This window comes from Anabrus simplex, chromosome X (genome assembly GCF_040414725.1).
Source record: "Anabrus simplex isolate iqAnaSimp1 chromosome X, ASM4041472v1, whole genome shotgun sequence".
Classification (NCBI taxonomy): Eukaryota; Metazoa; Arthropoda; class Insecta; order Orthoptera; family Tettigoniidae; genus Anabrus; species Anabrus simplex.
The window spans coordinates 194,034,582-194,057,305 of record NC_090279.1 but is presented as its reverse complement, the minus strand read 5'-3'; the positions used below and the strand labels follow the sequence as shown (position 1 = coordinate 194,057,305).

At 42.8% G+C, this 22,724-nt stretch overlaps 1 protein-coding gene across 1 annotated transcript in view; it reads left to right on the top strand.

Annotated features, from left to right (window-relative positions):
• Positions 1 to 22,724, top strand: part of LOC136886420 (uncharacterized protein CG3556) — a 66,929-nt gene that overhangs the window by 25,892 nt on the left and 18,313 nt on the right. Inside the window, exon 3 of the mRNA XM_067159193.2 lies at positions 2,570 to 2,713. Coding sequence (XP_067015294.1) covers positions 2,570 to 2,713 — 144 coding nt within the window. The remainder of the gene's footprint in view (positions 1 to 2,569; positions 2,714 to 22,724) is intronic.

Genomic DNA, 22,724 nt, shown 5'->3' with positions numbered 1-22,724 from the left:
GGAGGGGGTCGAACAATTTATTTCGATGAGGAGTTCGAGGATAATATCGAAATATTTATTTAATCTTAAGGAGTCATGTTTTTTTTACCGCGGACTAGAACATAAAATCGCTTCTAGAGGGCAGCCGGTTCGAAATAGGTATATACCATCGCGGACTTTTTCGTAGAGGTTTTTATGCTCTACAATTCGAACGCTTACACTTGGGATCTGTCGTTGACGGTTCAGGTAGCGTAAGCCAAGAAAGGAAGCGACCGACCATGGTAGAGCGCTGCGCTGGCCTTCTTAGACGAACTTGGCAGGTTCGATGTCGGTCGGTCGCTTGCTTTCTTGGCTTACGCTACCTGAACCGTCAACGACAGATCCCAAGTGTAAGCGTTCGAATTGTAGAGCATAAAAACCTCTACGAAAAAGTCCGCGATGGTATATACCTATTTCGAACCGGCTGCCCTCTAGAAGCGATTTTATGTTCTAGTCCGCGGTAAAAAAAACATGACTCCTTAAGATTAAATAAATATTTCGATATTATCCTCGAACTCCTCATCGAAATAAATTGTTTGACCTCCTCCACTATTTCATAAGGATTACAATAACCTTGTCAGGATATTATTTGCATGGATGGTTCAGAAGTTATGACCATTTTAGACTGTGGTGGTAATTCGTTCCCTGTTGTCTGCTAGCAAGTTCCCTCTACCTCGCCGCTTGGAGCGCTGTAGTCGCATCGGATGAAAAATATCATCAGAGCTTCGCGACTGTATATTAGACTGTGGTGTTAGGTTTTACATGTAGGCTCTTTCTTCTTTCTGCCTATGTGGTTTTTCCCTCACCCTTTAATACCATACTTCAACACCATATACCTAACACAATCTAGCCTGGTAACATGTCTGACATGGAAACAGGCAGATACTCCTTGTATCACTTTCCACTCTACTCAGCTATCTCTTTCTACCTAGAAATTAATAGCATGTCGGAGGCCATGTAGATTGAGTCGATGGTCACGGCGGGGGAGCGGGCTACGAGGGCCCCCCGTAATGAAAAGAAAAATGTTAACAGATCTATCCGTTTCAATATCTTGGGTGTAATGTACTGCAGTTAAATATTTAAACTATCAGCGTATAACCATTTGCGGATGCGGTGCGCATATTATTTTGTGTATCCGCGCAGGGCTCTATCTAAAGGCTTGCTCTGATTTCACCCGATATGCTGCGGGCAACTGTCGACCATGCTGTGTTAATTACGGATGCAGCATGTTGCTGAGTTCGGAGGCCATACTGAACAGTGTTTGTAACCATAAATACTAATAAATCTCCCAGAACAACCGTTATCATGTGATTGACATCCCCTTCCTTTTTCTGGTGACTCCTACCATTGCTTACGGCGCCATATTTTCGCCTGGTGGCAAAACTTGGAAATAATTATTTTTGTAGCATAGTTCGCGAGCGCATTGCTAAATGAGCATATCTACGAAATTTCAGACTCGTACGATCATTACAGCCCGTGCTGAATACCATAACTTAAATTGTGGAGAACCGGTACAAACACCTTATGCAGTTGAAAAACTTATGTGACAATGATGCTAAAGCTTTTTTTTTATAATTACCTCATTGTGGACATGTGAAATAACTTACGAAGATCCAGTTCCAACGTTCCGAAGTTTAAATGCATTAGCAGTGTCATTTATCATTGTGCTAGTGTTGTTTAGTTTAATGTGACATAAATCGTTCGTCATCTTTACGATCCGCTGTTATAATGGAAAAATTGTTTGTCCAACCCTTGTCCCGCTTTCCTATGGGGTCAGGTATGTGGTAAGATGAATCTGTCTTGGCGGGTTTTTATGACCGGAGGTCCTTCCTGACGTCAACCTCATTAGAGGAGTTAATGAGATGAAATGAATTACGTGATATATGATAGTAGGGAGAGGGTGAAACCCGGTGCCGGCACATAGCCTACTCCTGTCGAATAGCACCAAGGGGTCTGCTCAAGGCTTAACGTCCCCATCCGACGGACGAATCACCGTCAACAGCGTCATATGCCCTCACTCCATATGAGCGCCTTAACGATATGGCCACCAAGCGGGCTAGAAAAAAATTAATTAATACCTTATAATGAGATGTAGAGAGCCTCTGTGGCTCAGACGGCAGCGCGTCGGCCTCTCACCGCTGGATACCGTGGTTCAAATCCCGGTAATAATAGCCCATTGTAATAATAGCCTATATATGGTTCATTCATTTCATCCCTGACCCGGTCAAAGACTGGAAAACAGGTTGTAGGTTTTCATTTTTCATTTTCAATGAGATATAGCCTGCCAGTTACATTGTCTGCTTGAAATATGTAGGTACCATTTACTACTTCGAAATGGAAGTATACATGAGCCAGTAAAATTTAATACAGCGTGGTTTCAAAGTTTAGAATTCAATTTACACAAAGTAGAAAAATTGGCATCTATTGTTTTTCCCCTCTATTCAGCGATACTCAGCAAACCTTGACCTAAAGAATGTTTTACTAAATTAATAATTCCATGAATGTATGACCTAGTGATCTCTGGAGTGTTGTCTCTTTCTTCTCTCCACAGACATGCTGCAGCATCACGAGGCCGAACTTGACTACGAGTTCGCCTTCTCCACTCTCGCTGTGTGCAGTTCTGGCGCGCACGTGAGGAAGAGGCAGATAAGGCGACTGTTGGATATCACTGAGAAGATTAATGACCATAATGTCGGTAAGTTTATCAACCTTAATGCTAGAAAAGCTAAACCATTATTGGATCATGTAGTGATTAACTGATCCGTAAGTTGGAGGCGAGATATTACATGGCGGTAATTATCGTAATGGAATTTTCTTATCACGTAACAAACAGTCTTACAGTAGTGCGTCACAGGTAGGATGACCAGATGTAAATAGATAACAAGGAGGACAAAACTATTTAAAAAAGAGGATAGTGCCGGAAAAAAAGAGGACACAAAATTCCTCCAATCAGAGTCGGAATTTAGACATATATTTTAATGTTCACACACATAAACAAAAATTATCCATTTCCATATTATACAGTAACAGTGGCGTACACTCAGGGCTACCAAGGCTATCAGTGAAGCTCAAACCTAAATTGAGAATGATGCAAGTCTACAGCACATTATAGTTAAGCATCTGACACATTGTTCAATTACAAAACTTGAAAGCGGTGACAAGAAACGTCGCACATAGGTATTTCTGACAGGAAGGCATCGGAGACTGATATTGCAGTTCAGACTCTCGTCCTTCTCCCCTCGACTCGCCCCGCGCGGCTTGCTGCTGTATATCGGTCAGGAGCGGGGACCGGGGATTATTTAGGTGTGCTAGGCTTCGGTCCGTCAGATCGCCCCCTGCTAACGTATCAACCATGCGTTACTCATCGTATATACTTCCTCACTTAATAAAAATGAAAACCTACAACCTGTTTTCCAGTCAGTGACCGGGTCAGAGATGTAATGAATGAATCATATATAGGCTGTTATTACGATGGGGTCGCCACTCCCAAAATGATATATTAATGAATGATAGACGCTACGAAATGAGAATGGAGAGTGTTGCTGGAAGGAAAGATGACAGGGAAAACCGGAGTACCCGGAGAAAAACATGTCCCTCCTCCGCTTTGTCCAGCACAAATCTCACATGGAATGACCGGGATTTGAACGACGGTATCCAGCGGTGAGAGGCCGACGCGCTGCCGTCTGAGCCACGGAGGCTCCCCTCACTTCATTCGTCTCACTTAATTATATAGATAACATCGTGCTGGTATTTAACTCCCGTTTACTTGTACATCCTTGTATGAAGACACTGCAGGGCTGTTATAGGAGCAATATAGTTTTCTTTTTTATTAGTAGATCTGCTAAAATGAAATACAACCTTTCAGGTTTAGTGTTCTCTTTTGTTGGTTGGAATCGAACCCGTGATCATGGATCGGACACCACCACTGATCTTCCGTGGAAGCTAATTAACCAGTGAACGATAGGTACGACCGCTGTAAAATAATAATAATAATAATAATAATAATTGTTACGGACTTTTCCGTGGTAGGTAGAGGTGAAAGAAGGTGCGGGTGTGAATGGGTTTCAAGCTACGAAATTATAGTGCAATGTAAAATTAATTTAAAAGTTAACAAGGTTATATTTTCTTTTCAAAAACAAGAGATAACAATCATAACAGGTACAGAGTAGCAAAAATGTAAGTACAATATTACTGGATTCGGGCTCAGTGCCCTTACTTCATAACTCTTGGGCAATCAGCCCCGCCTTACTCCAAAAAAAAATTTTAGCCAAGGGGCAGAAAACCCCATTCATGCCCAGGAGCACTGGCTCCAAACATTACACATAAAGCCTGCACGAGGCATACAGAAACAAATTTCAAAGAGCGATCCGCTCTCAAAATTGTAAGCCTATCACAAGGCCACACCAAACTCTACCTTCAAGCTGTCCTCTAAGGACGTATTCACAGGGGTAAAATACCCAACCTACGGAGGTCTATTACATGAAAAGAAGGTTGATTACATGACCTCTAAAATAACAATTTGAGAGGAGGCGAACTTGCACTCCTAATACACTTTGTTTTTTTAAAACCTAATCTGGCTCTGGGCCGCTAACGCAAGGGCTAATCCCATACTACAGAGGTGACTTAGAGAAGAACACTTTACATTACATAAAAGAAGAATAGTTTGAGAAAATAAGTTCACCTCAAAACAAATGTGAGTGGGAGCTCGAGAGGGTTAGCACTCTCTATCCCAATATGTAGCTTTACAAGAAAAAGATGAAAAGAGTAATTACATTTTAGGAAAAGGTTACATGATGGAAATGCTTCGAACCCGCCGCGAGTGTTAAACTGCCGACCTAGCAAGAAAAGAAGTTATTAATAGGCCATTACCTGGTGTTGAACGGCTGAAGAAGAAAGAGGCGCTTCCCGCCTCCTGCTATGTACTTAATACACTGAAAGATGGAACAGAAGTGGCCCGGAGACCCCAAAATCAGCAGTTTATATACTCTCGCGGAAGTTTCTAGGCGTTAGGGGAATGAAAACACCCGCCCACAATGTTTTTATTGGATAGGACCCCGCAACAGATACAAGTTGGGGGAAGATACACCAGATTGGTCAGAAATTACTAAAAGAAATTCGGGATTGGATAAATCTAAAACAAGGGGAAAAAGAGGGGTATACAGCCACCTTAAACAATAACAGAAAGAAATTTAACAAGAAACAAATTTTTGAAAAAAAAATTTCTCCAACAAAATAGTTCTTTGACTCCGCACTAGGGTGCGCTATTGTTGATCTTCAGTAGTGTCCTCTAGAAGAGAAAGTTCACACTTCTTACTTCAAGCGAAACAAAAACACATCAAAAGTGACACAGTTCAAAAACTCAAAATTTTCCACGTGGTGACATCTTCTGAGAAAGTAGAGAATTAATAGAATAGATAAAGTTCAACCTTCCTCCAGAAGAGGAGTTTCAACTGGCGCAACTTTTAAATAAACGGTGTAGAGGTGTACCGCCCGGTACAGACCTCCCCCCCCCCCCCAAAAGTTCCTCCAGGGGTGACACATGAAATCAGTTTGAAACAAAGTCCAAGTAATGATGTTGATACGAAGATAGATAGCAGAAGCATTTACAAGATTTCTTAATTCAGTTTCAAAATGTTGTTGTTGCAGGTGAATGAAAGTCTTTATGTTTGTAGAATTTGAATTTCTGAAGATAAACTTTTAATACTTAAAGGTGAAGAAAAATTTTGCATTGTCCACCAAATATTGTTGTTGAATTCCCAAGTGTAGTTATTGCTTATGGTGACTGTCCATGTAGTTGATGTAGATTGAGTCGGATGGCCAGACCGGCCGTTGCAGCTTGCGTCCAACGGAGGCCGCTCGGACCCCTCAAGTACCCTGAGATACCGCTCGCCCGCACTATGAGGGGAGCAGAGGTGTTGAAGTACGCCGCGCCCGCGGTGAACAGATACAGGCTGCGGGCATGTAGCAGGTCGTGCGCCGCACATCAGCCTTGGCCGGGAGGAGAGCTCCGGCTCGCCGTGCACATGTCGTCCTCGCTGGAGAGGAGGGGGCCCATCCCCCTCCCCAGTCGCTGCACGGCGCTGCGCGGCTGCGGGGGCGCTGAAACATTAAAGCTAGGCGGCAGAATTGTGTTGGACTATCATCTTCTTTGAGGGTACAGGCTTGTGGAGAGGTTGAGGGGCCAGCGGCGTGTAGATATCCATGGCATTTACTATTATGAAGCCACAGTGTAAGGTGGAGCAGGAGACGGGAGCGTGGTAATGGCCGTGGCAAGAACAGGATGGCAGTTTAACGGGTCGGGGCAGGTTTTACACAAGGCTTACATCTAAAACCAAAATATTACAGAAGGGGAAGAATGCCTTAAAGGTGAAACTCAAAAAAAATATAACCTTCATATCCTTTCAAAATAATATGAAGCAAGTTAACACAGAAATTACACCGGTTTCACCTGGGACAGGTGAACTCTAAATATCCTCTCGGTGGCTGGATTACTTAGCAATAAGGTAACCGGCGTAAGAAAATCGAGAATGATACAAGGCCCATGAAATCTGGGGGCAAGCTTGCCCGCGGGAACAAAATTTTTGACCATAACCTGGTCACCTACCTTCAAAGTGGTGGGTCTCCGTCCACGATCATACCTTTCCCTAACCTTTTCATGAGACACTTTAAGATTGGCTTTAGCCTTCTTCCAAAGATCTTTAATGTTATCCGGATCTATTGTCTCGGGTAGAATGTCATTCAAAGACCAGAGGTTAGAGAGCGGCGAGTTGGGAACAAACTTGAACATCAAAGAAGCTGGAGTAAACTTGTGAGATTCATGAACCGCCGAATTCAAAGCAAAAGCTATCCAATGCAGGGACGTGTCCCACCTGGAAGGATCTTCATGATGATAGGCAATGAGTGCGGACCTGAGATTACGGTTAACCCGTTCAGCCAGAGATGGTTGAGGGTAATAAGCAGAAGTAGTTACATGAGAGATGGACAAGTCAAAACAGAATTTACGAAATAAATTTGATGTGAACGCCTTAGCATTATCAGATACAATATATTGACACGGACCAAAAGAAGCAAAAATAGAATTTAAGCAAGTAATGGTTGACTGAGCGGTAGCCAGCTTAGTCGGAAATAACCAGGAAAATCTTGTAAAACCATCTACACACACAAAGATGAACTTGTTGGCATTGCCCTTTGACTGGGGGAAGGGTCCCACATAATCAATATACAGGCGTTCCATGGGGCGCGACGCTTGATGAGAAGACAAAAGGCCTACTTTAGTGGACATGGTGGGTTTACTTATCAAACAAGATTTGCAAGCTTTTACGAGTTCCCGAATTTCACCGTCCATACCTTTCCATATGAACATTTCACGAATCTTTTCACGAGTTTTAAAGATTCCAAGATGCCCCCCCAATGGGGTCTCATGATAGTATTTGAAGATCATAGGTACAAGAACCGCTGGAACAACAACTTTCATCAACTTATCATGCCTCGAAGGGCAACATAGAACACCATTCCTCAGAACATAAGGGACAACATGTACCCCAGAAGAAAGGGTTTCCATTATCGGAGCCAGCGTCGGATCTTCACGTTGGTATTTCTCAATATCCCTAAAAAGCATGGGAGCATCTGTTAAGATGGCATTAACACCAGATAGTATGGACTCGGGAGGTGATGAACTGTCGACCGGTTCGTGGGTCTCGACGTCGTTATGAAACATACGGCTGAGTCCATCAGCAATAACATTTTCGGTACCTCTGATATGTCTAACATCAAACTGGAAGGCGGAAATACGAATAGCCCAGCGGGCTATACGACCAGTACGACGCGGCCTACCTAAGACCCAGCTTAATGCTTGATTATCTGTCTCCAGGTCGAATTTGACGTGTTCCAGATAGAGACGGAACTTTTCTAAGGCGAATAAGACTGCCAAACCTTCGAGCTCATAGATGGAATACTTGGCTTCTTGAGCCGACAAGGTCCTAGAGGCATAGGCGATAGGTCGCCTCCCTAGTTCAGTCTCTTGAAGAAGGACTGCAGCTACTGCTGACGACGACGCGTCGGTTTGGACGATGAATTTCTTCGAGAAATCAGGCATAGCAAGCACAGGGGCATTACAAAGTGCTAATTTAAGGTCTTCAAAAGCGGCTTGTTGAGAAGGTCCCCACTCGAATTTGATGCCTTTCCTACGAAGAAGGTTTAAGGGCGCCGCTCTATTAGCAAAGTTAGGAATGAACTTCCTGAAGAAATTCACCATACCAATGAACCTGGCGATACCTTTAATGTCCTTGGGAGGTTTAAAATCACGGATGGCCTGTGTTCTAGAATGATCGACTGCTACACCATCGGGCGACACAATATGCCCTAGGAATGACATAGAGGGCTTAGCAAAGGCAACCTTGGACAACTTAACAGTTAACCCAGCCTTACGAAGGCGATCGAGAACTTCTCGCAAATGATCTAGATGTTCTTCAAAAGTCTCTGAAAATACGACGACATCATCTAAGTAGTGATATAAGTACTCGAATTTGATGTCGGAGAAGACCCTATCTAGTAGCCTAGTGAGCACAGCTGCCCCCGTGGGGAGCCCGAAAGGCACGCGGTTGTATTCGTATAAGTTCCAGTCCGTGGCAAACGCTGTAAGATGTTTAGACTCTTCGGCAAGGGGAATTTGATTATAGGCCTGATTCAAGTCCAAGATAGTGAAGAACTTGGCCTTACGAAACCATGAAAAGCAAGAATGAAGGTCAGGAAGGGGCACAGATTGCAACACCACCTTCCGATTGAGAGCCCTGTAATCAATGACAGGCCTGAAGCCTCCTTGGGGTTTCGGGACTAGAAAAATAGGCGATGAATACGCCGACTTAGAGGGCCTAATAATACCATCCTTCAACATCTGATCGATGATTTCTCTCAGAGCCTTCATTTTGGGTGGAGATAGCCTATACGGTGGAAAACGGACAGGAATCGAATCCGTGACCTCAATTTTGTATTCAATAAGGTCAGTAACACCAAGAGTATCAGAGAACACCTCGGGAAACGACTGACACAGTTTCCGAATACTATCAGCCTGCTCCTCAGGTAGATGTCTAAGGTCTAACAACATCTCATCCTGGGTAGGCGAAATAGATGAACATGATACAGAATTACACTTTAACAAGGGAATTCTACAATTGGACGCAAATTTGAATGTGCACGACCTACTCTGGAGATCGAGCACAAGACCAGTGTGAGAAATGAAGTCCGCTCCCAATATGATGGGGCAAGACAAGTGCTTAGCCACAAACAGTTTGATTTTCCATGTAAATTTAAAAATACGAATTTTGACCAGTACGGAACCTAGAATTTCTAATGGCGATGAATTAGCCGAAACATATTGAATAAGAGCTGAGACATGGTCAGGTAGTTTACAAACAGATTTCAATTTAGAATACCATTCAGCCGAAATAATCGAACAAACACTGCCTGAATCTAAGAGAGCTGTTATAGGCTCGTTATTTAACTCAATCTTAAGAAAAGGAACAGGTGCGGGGGTATCCGCCGCAATCCTAAGGCACTCTTTGGGGCATTCAAAAGATGTATTCGAAGACTTATCGTTCCCTGAATTCTCGACCTTTTTGCCAGGGGCTGAGCCTTGGGAAGCAGAATTAGTTGACTCAGCCGCAGCCACCAGTCACTTTTGATTGTTGTTGGAAGTTACACCAGAAGTTGAGCAGGAGGGGGTGCTATTCGAATTGGGACAATTCTTTGCGATATGTGAGAAAGCCCCACATTTAAAACAGCCTTGTGATGAACCAGCTCCATTATTTGCCCTACTAGTTTTGATCAGAGGACACTTATTGCGCAGATGGTCAGGCGACCCGCAAGCATAACATTTACGAGGGGTGACTGATCGGCGAGGTGGAAGCCGAGTATTACTAAAAGAAGGCGGGGGTTCTTTTGCCACACGCAAGGAATCGGCATACCTAACTCCTTCCGCAGAGACGGCTAATGCTTCCAGTTCAGAGAAGGTTTGCGGGCACGCCGCGAAACACAAATATGACCTGTAGGGTGGTGAAATCCCTTCGACAATAGCTTGCACGATCTGATCCTCAGGGAAGTGGAGAGCAAACACCCTAGTATAAAACTTAATATCTTGGATGAAGTCTGCCAGGTTTTCATCCAAGCGCTGTACCCGATAATAGTATTTCTGAATAAGAGATGACCTCGCGCGGGCAGGAATAAAATTTGCAAGCAGATGTGCATGGAAATCTTCGATAGATGACTGTTCAGCTATGGCTCTTACTATTTTATCTGAGAGAACCCCAATAGCATAAGGATAGATAATTTGCAAAATTTGACATGGGGAAAGAGAAAACACAAGGGCATGATCCTGAAATTCCACTAGAAATCTTAAAAATGAAATTACGTCACTGGTGGTATTAACGGAAAACTTGGATATACCTCTGAGCAACATTGCCAATGGATGAGGCAAGCTGCTAAACCCGGGCGACATAGTAGGTAAAGGTTTCAATGGCAAGGAAGTTAATTCAGCACGTACATGGTTCAACGATGTGCGGCGTTCAGACTCGTTGTCCAATGGGGCAGAGATAGTTTGAGCAGCAACGGTTATCCTATTGCCTTCTCCCTTAGCAGGTTCTTCCTCACTACTTACATTCACTATGGTGGGCTGATCAGATTTGGGAGGAACTTCCCCAGTTAACAATTGAGTGACTTTACTAGACAATTCAGAGATAGTTTCAAGGAGCGTATTAGCTTGCTTCCTCTGAACGTCATTCACCTTCAGAGACAACAGATCATTAACTCTATTTGAAAAGTGATATAATCTGCCTTGCACACGCTTAATTTGGTTAGGAGAAGGATCATTTTCATCAAAAAAACTAACTACGGAAGCTAGCCCAGTAATATTCTCCGTGATCGTGGAAAGAGAGTCGTCAATTTCTTTCTCTCCCAAATTGGGGATGGAAATGGGCAAATCAAGGGACTCTCTAAGCTTGTTAGTGTCTATTGCAACCGTGCCTCCAGATTGAACGTTTCTGATAGTTAACTCGTATATCAACTCCTCTTTGCGCAAATAGTTAAGGAGGAGAACATCGCGAGGGCCGGACATGATGACAGAACAATTAAAAAAAACTCAAAAAATTCCAGCAACTGAGAAAATTGTTAGAGTTCGAATTAAAGCAATGTTTAGCCGTCAAAAGGGGCTAAATTGAGACCCATTCAACCACGCTCTGCAACCACTTGTTACGGACTTTTCCGTGGTAGGTAGAGGTGAAAGAAGGTGCGGGTGTGAATGGGTTTCAAGCTACGAAATTATAGTGCAATGTAAAATTAATTTAAAAGTTAACAAGGTTATATTTTCTTTTCAAAAACAAGAGATAACAATCATAACAGGTACAGAGTAGCAAAAATGTAAGTACAATATTACTGGATTCGGGCTCAGTGCCCTTACTTCATAACTCTTGGGCAATCAGCCCCGCCTTACTCCAAAAAAAAATTTTAGCCAAGGGGCAGAAAACCCCATTCATGCCCAGGAGCACTGGCTCCAAACATTACACATAAAGCCTGCACGAGGCATACAGAAACAAATTTCAAAGAGCGATCCGCTCTCAAAATTGTAAGCCTATCACAAGGCCACACCAAACTCTACCTTCAAGCTGTCCTCTAAGGACGTATTCACAGGGGTAAAATACCCAACCTACGGAGGTCTATTACATGAAAAGAAGGTTGATTACATGACCTCTAAAATAACAATTTGAGAGGAGGCGAACTTGCACTCCTAATACACTTTGTTTTTTTAAAACCTAATCTGGCTCTGGGCCGCTAACGCAAGGGCTAATCCCATACTACAGAGGTGACTTAGAGAAGAACACTTTACATTACATAAAAGAAGAATAGTTTGAGAAAATAAGTTCACCTCAAAACAAATGTGAGTGGGAGCTCGAGAGGGTTAGCACTCTCTATCCCAATATGTAGCTTTACAAGAAAAAGATGAAAAGAGTAATTACATTTTAGGAAAAGGTTACATGATGGAAATGCTTCGAACCCGCCGCGAGTGTTAAACTGCCGACCTAGCAAGAAAAGAAGTTATTAATAGGCCATTACCTGGTGTTGAACGGCTGAAGAAGAAAGAGGCGCTTCCCGCCTCCTGCTATGTACTTAATACACTGAAAGATGGAACAGAAGTGGCCCGGAGACCCCAAAATCAGCAGTTTATATACTCTCGCGGAAGTTTCTAGGCGTTAGGGGAATGAAAACACCCGCCCACAATGTTTTTATTGGATAGGACCCCGCAACAGATACAAGTTGGGGGAAGATACACCAGATTGGTCAGAAATTACTAAAAGAAATTCGGGATTGGATAAATCTAAAACAAGGGGAAAAAGAGGGGTATACAGCCACCTTAAACAATAACAGAAAGAAATTTAACAAGAAACAAATTTTTGAAAAAAAAATTTCTCCAACAAAATAGTTCTTTGACTCCGCACTAGGGTGCGCTATTGTTGATCTTCAGTAGTGTCCTCTAGAAGAGAAAGTTCACACTTCTTACTTCAAGCGAAACAAAAACACATCAAAAGTGACACAGTTCAAAAACTCAAAATTTTCCACGTGGTGACATCTTCTGAGAAAGTAGAGAATTAATAGAATAGATAAAGTTCAACCTTCCTCCAGAAGAGGAGTTTCAACTGGCGCAACTTTTAAATAAACGGTGTAGAGGTGTACCGCCCGGTACAATAATAATAATAATAATAATAATAATAATAATAATAATAATAATAATAATAATAATAATAATAATAATAATGGTAATAACAATAATAATAGTTCATGGCATCTGTATAGGCTTGGTGGTGTCCTAATGAGGATAAATAGCGAAGACGTCATAAACTCCCCGTCCCCAAGCCAGGAGAATTAACAGTATGAGGGGGTTGGATCGGAAAAGTGAACCGGGGCCATCGGACAAAAGGCACGCATTATATCTATTTAGCCACAAAGCCGGGCTTTAATTTGCTAAACCTCAGGTTACCATCTCCACTGATCAGGGGTTGAGTATTTGTAGTAGCAGAGGCCAAGGCAGTAACTTGTGAAGCAGCCTTGACAACTTAACAGGCTTCTCCGTTGGCTATTAGTAGCAGCTCAAAACGCTTAAGGCTTGACGTTCACTAAATCAACCATCGAAATGGGGTAACCTAAGTCTAGTGGTAGCCCACGTCTTGATCCCAGCATACGCCACTGCACAGCAAATTCTTACAAAATGTAAACAATGAAACTAATTGGTTATATGAACGCTACTGATCCACGAAATATCACTGTAATATTTGTCACATGTGAAAGGTAATCATTGATTTACTCAAATAAAGTCTCGAATCCCAGGTATATTTAGAAATACCGTCGTTACTAGCAAGAAATATGAATACGTACTTATGAGCTGTAAACAGAGTCCATCATGTTGCATTCCGCTGCTCGCGCCGTCTTTTGTTTCTTGAGGTCCAGGGCTGGCACCGATGAATGGGAGTGCCATGTCTGTGAATTCTTATTATCTTTGTGCATTTGTCTAGCGCGGACAGTTCAAAAAGCAAAATGGAGGTGAACAACATTAAGGATGTTATCGCTTTTTTTTGACGACGAAAATCACCATGTAATAAGGAAATTACAAGACCTAAATCTCGTGCCGAAGCAACCGGAAAATAGCATGATCCCTGGACCAATAGATATATTACTTTATTAAAGGAACAGCATTATTAGACAATTGACAGTTGAAGTGACACGAGACCAAAGCATTACCGTGAGCAAAGACATGACACACGAAAGTGTTGTGTTACACACAAACAAACAAACAAACAAACAAAACACGGAAGCCCTGCGACGCAGAAAAAATTGTATATAGCTGTAAGGCAGTAAAGTATGTATTCTGTAAAATTAAATATTTCCATTATTTCTTAATCTACCTGGGATTTTAGACTTTATTTGAGTAAATCAATGATTACCTTTCATATGTGACAAATATTACAATGATATTTCGTGGATCAGTAGCGTTCACGTAACCAAACTAATTTACGCGCCTTGCTGGTACTTTTCTGAAGATTTAGCTGCCTTCAGGAGTTCTGGGGTGTTTAAATATACAGTGGTGGACATGTATTCAGACAGCCTTGATATCGACACAAAATTACTAGTCTTATGTACACAGTTCAGATCACTAAAACATAAACGGAGATGCTTCATCACTAAACATCGTAAACGAAACAACGTGAATAGACGGAAAAAGTTTATAAATAATAACGAAGTACGTCATTAGTCCGGATTAACTGAGCGACATAAGTATTCATACACCTGGTTTGTCTTTCAGGCAGTTGATACGTCCGTCCCCCCCACTCCCCCATTCAATGCCCAGCAGTAGTTGACTAGGCGTCAATGAGCAGTGCACAGCACCGGTACAGAGTACAAGCTGGTATTGTTATCCGAATGAGCGCAAGAGCAAGAAAACTACCGTTGCTAAAAGAGAGAAATCATGGTACGGCGTCATAATGAAAATAAATCGTATTCTTAAATCGAAAATGTAGTAAGTAGAAGCCGTGCTGCTCTCCAAAATGTCAGAGACCAAGTTAAAACAAACAGATCCCTTGTAAACATCAAAAGATCAGCACAACCATACAAACTGACGACTCGAGAAAGGAGGATGGTAATGAAAACAGTCACGAAGAATCCGAAGATAAGTGCGACAGAAATAAAAGCCCATGTAGAAGAATATTATGGTGAATAAGTCACAAGTAGAACCATCAGAAGAATCCTTCTTCGCGCGCGGAGTATAAAGCTAGGGTCCCCAGGAAGAAACCCTACTTTAGTAAGAAAAATCAAGTATTCAGCTTGCAGTTTGCCGGTGAGTATGTAGGAAAAGATAATGGGCTTTGGGACCGAGTTTTGTTTACTGACGAATGTAGATTTAATATATTTCACAACGATGGACGAGTGTTGGTCTGGAGAAAACCTAATACTGAAATGGACATCAAAACTATCCAGTCTACTATGAAGCATGGGGGAGGTGTAGTAATGGTATGTGGCTGCATGGCAGCTTCAGGGACAGATTTCGTTACCTGAATGTACTGAAAGAAAATTTGTAGACTAGTGTCAACAAACTGGGCATTGGGGAACAATTCCTATTTCCAGCAAGACAAATGACCACAAACATACTGCGGAAATTGTCCGTTTCTGGCTGCTCTATCATACACAACACACACACTGAAAACCCCAGCTCAGTCCCCAGACCTCAGGCCAATCGAGCATTTGCGGAACGAGCTGGGGAAAAGAGTAAGGAATCATGACATTCACAGCAAACAAAGGTTAAAGGAACTATTACTGCAGGAACGGAACGCAGTTGGTTCTGAAATAACAAGGAAATGTGTATATTCCACGCCAAAACGGCTTACACAAGTCATCCATAAGAAAGGAATGGATTCACTTTGTGTTGATTTTCTGTATGTATATGTTTACGTCGAGATGTTAATAAACAGATATTTATTACTTAAATACTTTCTCTTGTATAATTGAATCTGAAGGGAGCCTCCGTGGCTCAGACGGTAGCGCGTCGGCCTCTCACCGCTGGATACCGTGGTACAAATCCCGGTGACTCCATGTGAGATTTGTGCTGGACAAAGCGGAGGTGGGACAGGTTTTTCTCCGGGTACTCCGGTTTTCCCTGTCATCTTTCATTCCAGCAACACACTCCATTATCATTTCATAGCATTTATCACTCATTAATAAATCACCTTGGGAGTGGCGACCCCATTGTAATAATAGCCTATATATGTTTCATTCATTCATCCCTGACCCGGTCAATGACTGGAAAACAGGTTGTAGGTTTTCATTTTCAATTGAATCTGATAAAATGTTGTTTCTATATAGACCCATCCGTATGAATACTTATGTCCCGCACTGTACTTATAAAACAATACAGACGTAAATTGCTGTAGATTATATTGGACCATTAAGAGGATTACAACAGATTCTACTTTGAAACGATTCCTAGTATCAGTTAATGATGATTACATGAAATGGCGTATGGCTTTTAGTGCCGGGAGTGTCCGAGGACAAGTTCGGCTCGCCAAACGCAGGTCTTTTGATTTGACATCCGTAGGCGACCTGCGCGTCGTTATGAGGATGAAATGATGATGAAGACACATATACCCAGCCCCCGTGCCAGCGAAATTAACCAATTAAGGTTAAAATTCTCGACCCTGCCAGGAATCGAACCCGGGACCCCTGTGACCAAAGGCCAGCATGCTGGAGCCAGACAGGTAATGAAAATAGTCTTTCTACACTGCATGACAAAGTTAAGCACCCAGGATTGGTTGAAAGTAAATGAAACGACATACGCTAAATGTAAGACCATGATTGAACTGATTACAATTTGGGATGAAAGAGACAAGGCTGTTGATAGTTACAGGTGGAATGTTGGCGCCAGGTCAGTAGCGTGTCGCACGCCACCCCGCCCCACCTTCTGGCCGCAGTGCGATTCGGAATGGTGTCGAACAGCCTTTGGATCCTCTGCTGAGGCAAGTTCGTCCACAGTTGTTGCAGGTGTCCCTCCAAATCCCGCAGGTTGGTACTGGGACGGAGGTCATCCATCCTACGCGTGTTCAATGATGGAGAGGTCCGGCGAACTTGCTGACCACGGGAAGACCTCAACATGCTCCAGTCAGTCCATAAACACACGTGTTGTGTGTGGCCGTGCATTATCTTGTTGGAACACTGTCCCAGTGTGTTGTGCCGTAAGAGATAAGACGTGCGGACGCAGAATGTCTGTGGCGTATCGTTGTGCCGTCACAGTCTGCCGAAGCACTATTGGAGGTGACCAGGGTTGCGTTCACAAAATACTACTCTCCAACTCCGAGTAAACTCGGAGTTAACTCTATCCGTTCATAAAAGTAAAGAGTCAACTCTACAAGACGTTCAGAAAATGCTTTCGAGTTAACTTAGAGTATACTCCTTTTACTCTGCGTAAATAGGTGGGTAGATTTAACTCGACATGCGTAGTAATGCATTCATTGGTGGCGGTGAGAAATATTAACTGCGGCTATATTGACATGGCAATGAATTCAAATTATTTTCAGTTGTTGACAAAGAAGGGCGTTATGTATTGAATAAAGAAGGGGATATTTTCGTTTAAAACAGGAAAAATAGGCACCGTGCCAATTTTAATAATCGGCGGAAATAACATGATTGAATTTTTATAAGAAAACCCATGTTATGAATGAGCAGCTGATTTTTTAACCTCAACTTTATGAGATTTCCTTGGGAAAATGCAACGTAACTTTTAAATATTTTAGATGACCTTCTGAATGAGACCATTTAATTATACGATCAGAAATACCACACAGTGCATTTATAATTCTCACGAAACCGATATGTACGAATCAGGTGCTAAGAGCCAAATTACAACCAGAATTATTTTTTTTCGTGGGTCTTGCAATCGTCTTCCTCGTTCCCCGATTTTGGATTTAAAAAGTTTAGAGCCAATGACTCTGAGTAGATGTTCGAATGCTGATCCGGCAATCGGAAATGTTGTTTAAATTCAGTTTCGTCGTAGTTGTTAACAACATAATCTTTACAGTTAGTTGTCCTAAATGGCTTATCGTGCATCAGTGCGGAGCCGATGTATTGGTATTCAACATCAATGTAATCAGATTGTTCCTACGAGGTAAAGAATAACGGATACTGTTTTAAGGCACAACTTGGTGAGGAAAGTAGTAATAACTCATATAGCACGCTGTTATGAAGAAACTCGCCTAGAAATTATACATTAAATTCCTCGCAAATGAGGTTATGGTAAAACAAATAACCTTCCTTAATTGATTAGCCATATTCTGTTACTCTGTATTCACTCGAAGCGTTCACGAAATAGCGTTACTCAGAGTTAACTTTACCAGTTACTCCGCGATACTCTACTCTACTCCAACTCTACTCGGAGTCGTATTTTGTGAACGGAACCCAGAACGTATATCCTGTGGCTTCCCACACCATGATATACCGCAGATTGAGGTAACTATGACAACGCAGCGTACTTCGTAGTTACTGCTTTCGCCGCTGAAATATCAGACTTCAACTCTCGTGGGCCCAACTGTAACGTACGAATTAAGTAATTTATTTGCTAGTTGCTTTACGTCGCGCCGACACAGATAGGTCTTATGGCGACGATCGAACAGGGAAGGGCTAGGAGTGGGAAGAAAGCGGCCGTGGCCTTAATTAAGGTACAGCCCCAGCATTTGCCTGGTGTGAAAATGGGAAACCACGGAAAACCATTCTCATGGCTGCCGACAGTGGGGTTCGAACCTACTATCTCCCGAATACTGAATACAGGCCGCACTTAAGCGACTGCAGCTATCGAGCTCGGTAATAGATATATACATACCAGATATTGTAATAGGAGTTGAGCCATGGCTGAGAATTGATATAATGGATGCAGTGATAAGTAATAAGGCCTCCGCATGGCAGTGCGAAATACGTTCTAGTTCCAGAGTCGCCGCTAGAATTCGTGTTAGTCCTCCACTGAAAAAAGAAATGAAATGGTGTATGGCTTTTGGTGCGCGTCGTGATGAGGATAAAATGGACGACACATACACCCAGTCCCCGTACCAGCGAAGTTAAAATTCCAGACCCTGCCGGCAATTGAACCCGGGGCTCCTGTGACCAATGACCAGTACTCTAACCATTTAGCCATGGAGCCGGATGCTCTCCTCTGTTTAACACACACGTATATGGAAACTGTGAAGCAAGAAGTTAACTTCGTGGGTATTTAGGTGACATAGGCCTTAAAATTAATTATACAAGGCGTCGATTTGTTTATTCAGTTTGTAGTGAGTATATAGTTTCTAATTAAACGATAGATTAAGACAAATTTTGGTGCATATTGATAAATATACAAGGTTTTGGATTTAGCGCCAAGGGAGTATTTATCGTAAACATTGTATTCACAGGATGTTTATTGCTGCGTACCAATCTGCAAGTCCGCCTCTGTGGTGTAGTGGTTAGCGTGATTAGCTGCCACCCCCGGAAGTCCGGGTTCGATTCCCGGCTTTGCCACGAAATTTGAAAAGTGGTACGAGGGCTGGAACGGGGTCCACTCAGCCTCGGGAGGTCAACTGAGTAGAGGTGGGTTCGATTCCCACCTCAGCCATCCTGGAAGTGGTTTTCCGTGGTTTCCCACTTCTCCTCCAGGCAAATGCCGGGATGGTACCTAACTTAAGGCCACGGCCGCTTCCTTCCCTCTTCCTTGCCTGTCCCATCCAATCTTCCCATCCCTCCACAAGGCCCCTGTTCAGCATAGCAGGTGAGGCCGCCTGGGCGAGGTACTGGTCATTCTCCCCAGTTGTATCCCCGACCCAAAGTCTGAATCTCCAGGACACTGCCCTTGAGGCGGTAGAGGTGGGATCCCTCGCTGAGTCCGAGGGAAAAACCGACCCTGGAACGAACGAACCATTCTGCAAAAGTAAATTTCAGAAAGGTGGTGGAATTTCTTTCCACGAGCAAATGCAGAATTGCGAGAATAAAATGGGTCAAAACTATATAACGTAGGGGTGAACAGAAAAATAGCATGTGGCAGCCTTCCTCGAAGTCTGTAGTACCGTACGTAGCACGTAGTGAACATTTCTACGAAAACTACTGAAAACGAACTTTTTACAGGGTATCCATGGTATTTGCATGGCAAGAGTACTCTATGTACTACTACTACTAAACGTTTTCATTCCTCCCCTGAAGGGGGAGGCAGACCTCTTAGACGGTAACGCCGTCTCTCAGGCCGGGAGATTTGTTACGTTGAAGGAGATGTGCGGAGAAGGTGAGGGGGTGGGCGACCGTGGCCTATACTATGAACTGTCCCGGCATTCGCCTTAGTGCAGGAGAATGGAAAACCACGGAAAACCATTCTCAGGACAGCCGACGGGTGGGGTCAGGCGTGAAGTCCGGCACTGTGCCCCAGGCCCTTCTCCCGAATGCAGAGGCGTAGAGCCACGGTGGAGCCGTGGCCAACTTTCCTCTGCTCGGTTGGCCGGTCAGAGTACAGAGCTGTTGGACCACGGGCAAGCCGTGGCCTCTTAAGGGACAAAACCCAAGGGCCGAAACCCACTCTGCATCCACCGACCGTACGCTATGTGGATACTAAACTGTTTTAAAATATACTATGGAGTATTTTAATTTCTTTTACCAGGACGTTAACTATCCGGTTGCATTTATACTACCTGACTTGTAAGAGCTCTTCTGCCGGGCTGAGTGGCTCAGACGGTTAAGGCGCTGGCCTTCTGACCCCAACTTGGCAGGTTCGATCCTGGCTCAGTCCGGTGGTATTTGAAGGTGCTCAAATACGTCAGCCTCGTGTCGGTAGATTTACTGGCACGTAAAAGAACTCCTGCGGGACTAAATTCCGGCACCTCGGCGTCTCCGAAAACCGTAAAAGAGTAGTTAGTGGGACGTAAAACAAATAACATTATTATTAAGAGCTCTTCTTCAATTATTGGGTGATACATTTACTTTTTCTTCATTAAATGTAATAGAAATATCACTTCTTCTACTCGAAACGCAATGTTTTATCTTTGTAATGTGCTTTTTTGTGCAAGTTATTCTCGTAATGCCAATTGGAATCGTGCTGAGGAATGGAGGGATAGCCTGACATCTAGCGGCGCTATTTCAACTGCTGCTACTCTGTCAATTTAGTAGCCTACTTGAAAATACCGTGCATGCAGAGGCCTTCACTTATTTCGTAGGCAATGCTGCAGTCGACTGTGGCGTTGATTCACGGAAAGATTTGTTATGTTACATGTGGAAGCAATTTTGAACGTCCTCGTCGTGCTAAACGACAATGCTATAATTTAGAACGTTATAGCGATCCTAGTGTAAATTGTAAACTTTTTCGCGTTGAATACGAAAAAGAAATAAGACAAGAATGGATATTGGCAGTAAACCTAATGAAAAAAAATATCGCTAAATAATACCAGAAGTAAAATTCAAACGTAATTGACACCTTGAGAATGACAGCGGTGTAAACGATTATTAAAGCAGACATTAACAACGTCTCATAAGTTCCCTGTCCTTGTACATTACAAGACAAAATTCATATAATCCGATCATTAATTGTGTGCTGATTCCAGATTTCACTCTTCCTGTTGTGACTCCACGTACTATTTAAAAAAATAAACTGAATTTATAGAAACGATATTAAAATATTCGTGAAATAAAATGCTCCATCGTCGGACTAAGTTATATACTCACACTTAGTACTTACATGATTACTTACACATACAATTGTTGATGGGCGCCAGCTACAAATAGATGTAACGATAATAGAATGAGAGTCTTGAATATCGCTAGGGTGTGCGGTAATAAGCTAACTTTGACAACATAACATATAGGTTCTGGGAAAAGGAGATTGACGTTCGGTTTCCCCATTAAAATGTGAGGTTATCTGATCTACTATAGAAATGAAACAATCAATTATATTTGGTAATGAACAAAATATAAGTTATTCTTTAAAAATTGACTTTAACGAGTGAGACTTACTGCGATAATTCAAAAGATAATATAAAAATCTGATATTATAAACGAAGGAAACTGTAGGCATAAAATTTGAAATCATCTTGGCCGGATATTTAAAAGTTGTACCGGTACAAGAAATTTATCCCTCACTGTTCACTTGACTGTACTTCGAACACTTTGAGTGTTATTACGATGTATTCCTTTGAGTTGGTATCAGCTGTAGGTATCTCAAGCCTACTTTGGTGATGTATCCTTTTAGTTTCACAGACGAGTTGTATCATGGCTTAAAATTATATTCACACTTCACAATCAAATTTACAAGTAATTCAATGATAACAGTTAGTCTGCATTACGATGACTCAGTATTCGGCTGTCACCTAACTGACACATGGACTCAACCGAACAGATGCACGAAGGGTCGCGAAGGGCGTCGGGATCAGAAAAGAACAAAGTGACCAAGAGAGGTCGGATAGGATAGATCAAAGTGAGGAGCCTGACACAAGGAACTGGAAGCAATGCCAAGACTGGGCTAAGGGTCCCAGCTCCTTCTTCCATCACTTTCCCCTCGTGGGGTCGCGTACGCGAACTGTTACGCTTGACCCTGTTTCACAGCTGGATGCCCTTCCTGACACCAACCCTACTACTGCATGATCCCGTTGTGTGCTATGCTGTGTGTTTGTATATGAACAAGGGTTTGGGGTTAAACACAAATACCTTGTCCCAGAGTCGGAGGAATTGACCAGACGTGGTTAAATCTGTGATCCAGCAGGGAATCCAACCCAGGTCCTCCGAACCGAAGACCTCGAGGCTGACCGTTCAGTCAAGGAGCCGGAAAACGTTAGGATGCCATCAATGTAGAATATGAAGATGAATGGGGACAAGGCTGATCCTTGAAGGATACCAACGTTGATACGAGAGCTACCCAGTGTTTCTGTTACACAAAGTACTGAACTAGTGGACATAAGGTACAGAGGGTTCACTCATTCGTTTGACATAGCCTTCGGGATATTGTTGCCTCGGAACCAACCACTGATACCCTGTCGAGTGCATTTTTTAAATCATAAATTGCGATGTGGATTGTCTTGCCTTTCTCAAGGAATATTTTCATCAGTAAACAGGATTCATGGAGCGCATCTGTTGCTCTACAGTTTTGAATGCAGCTACACTGATTTGTTTCGTAATCGAGA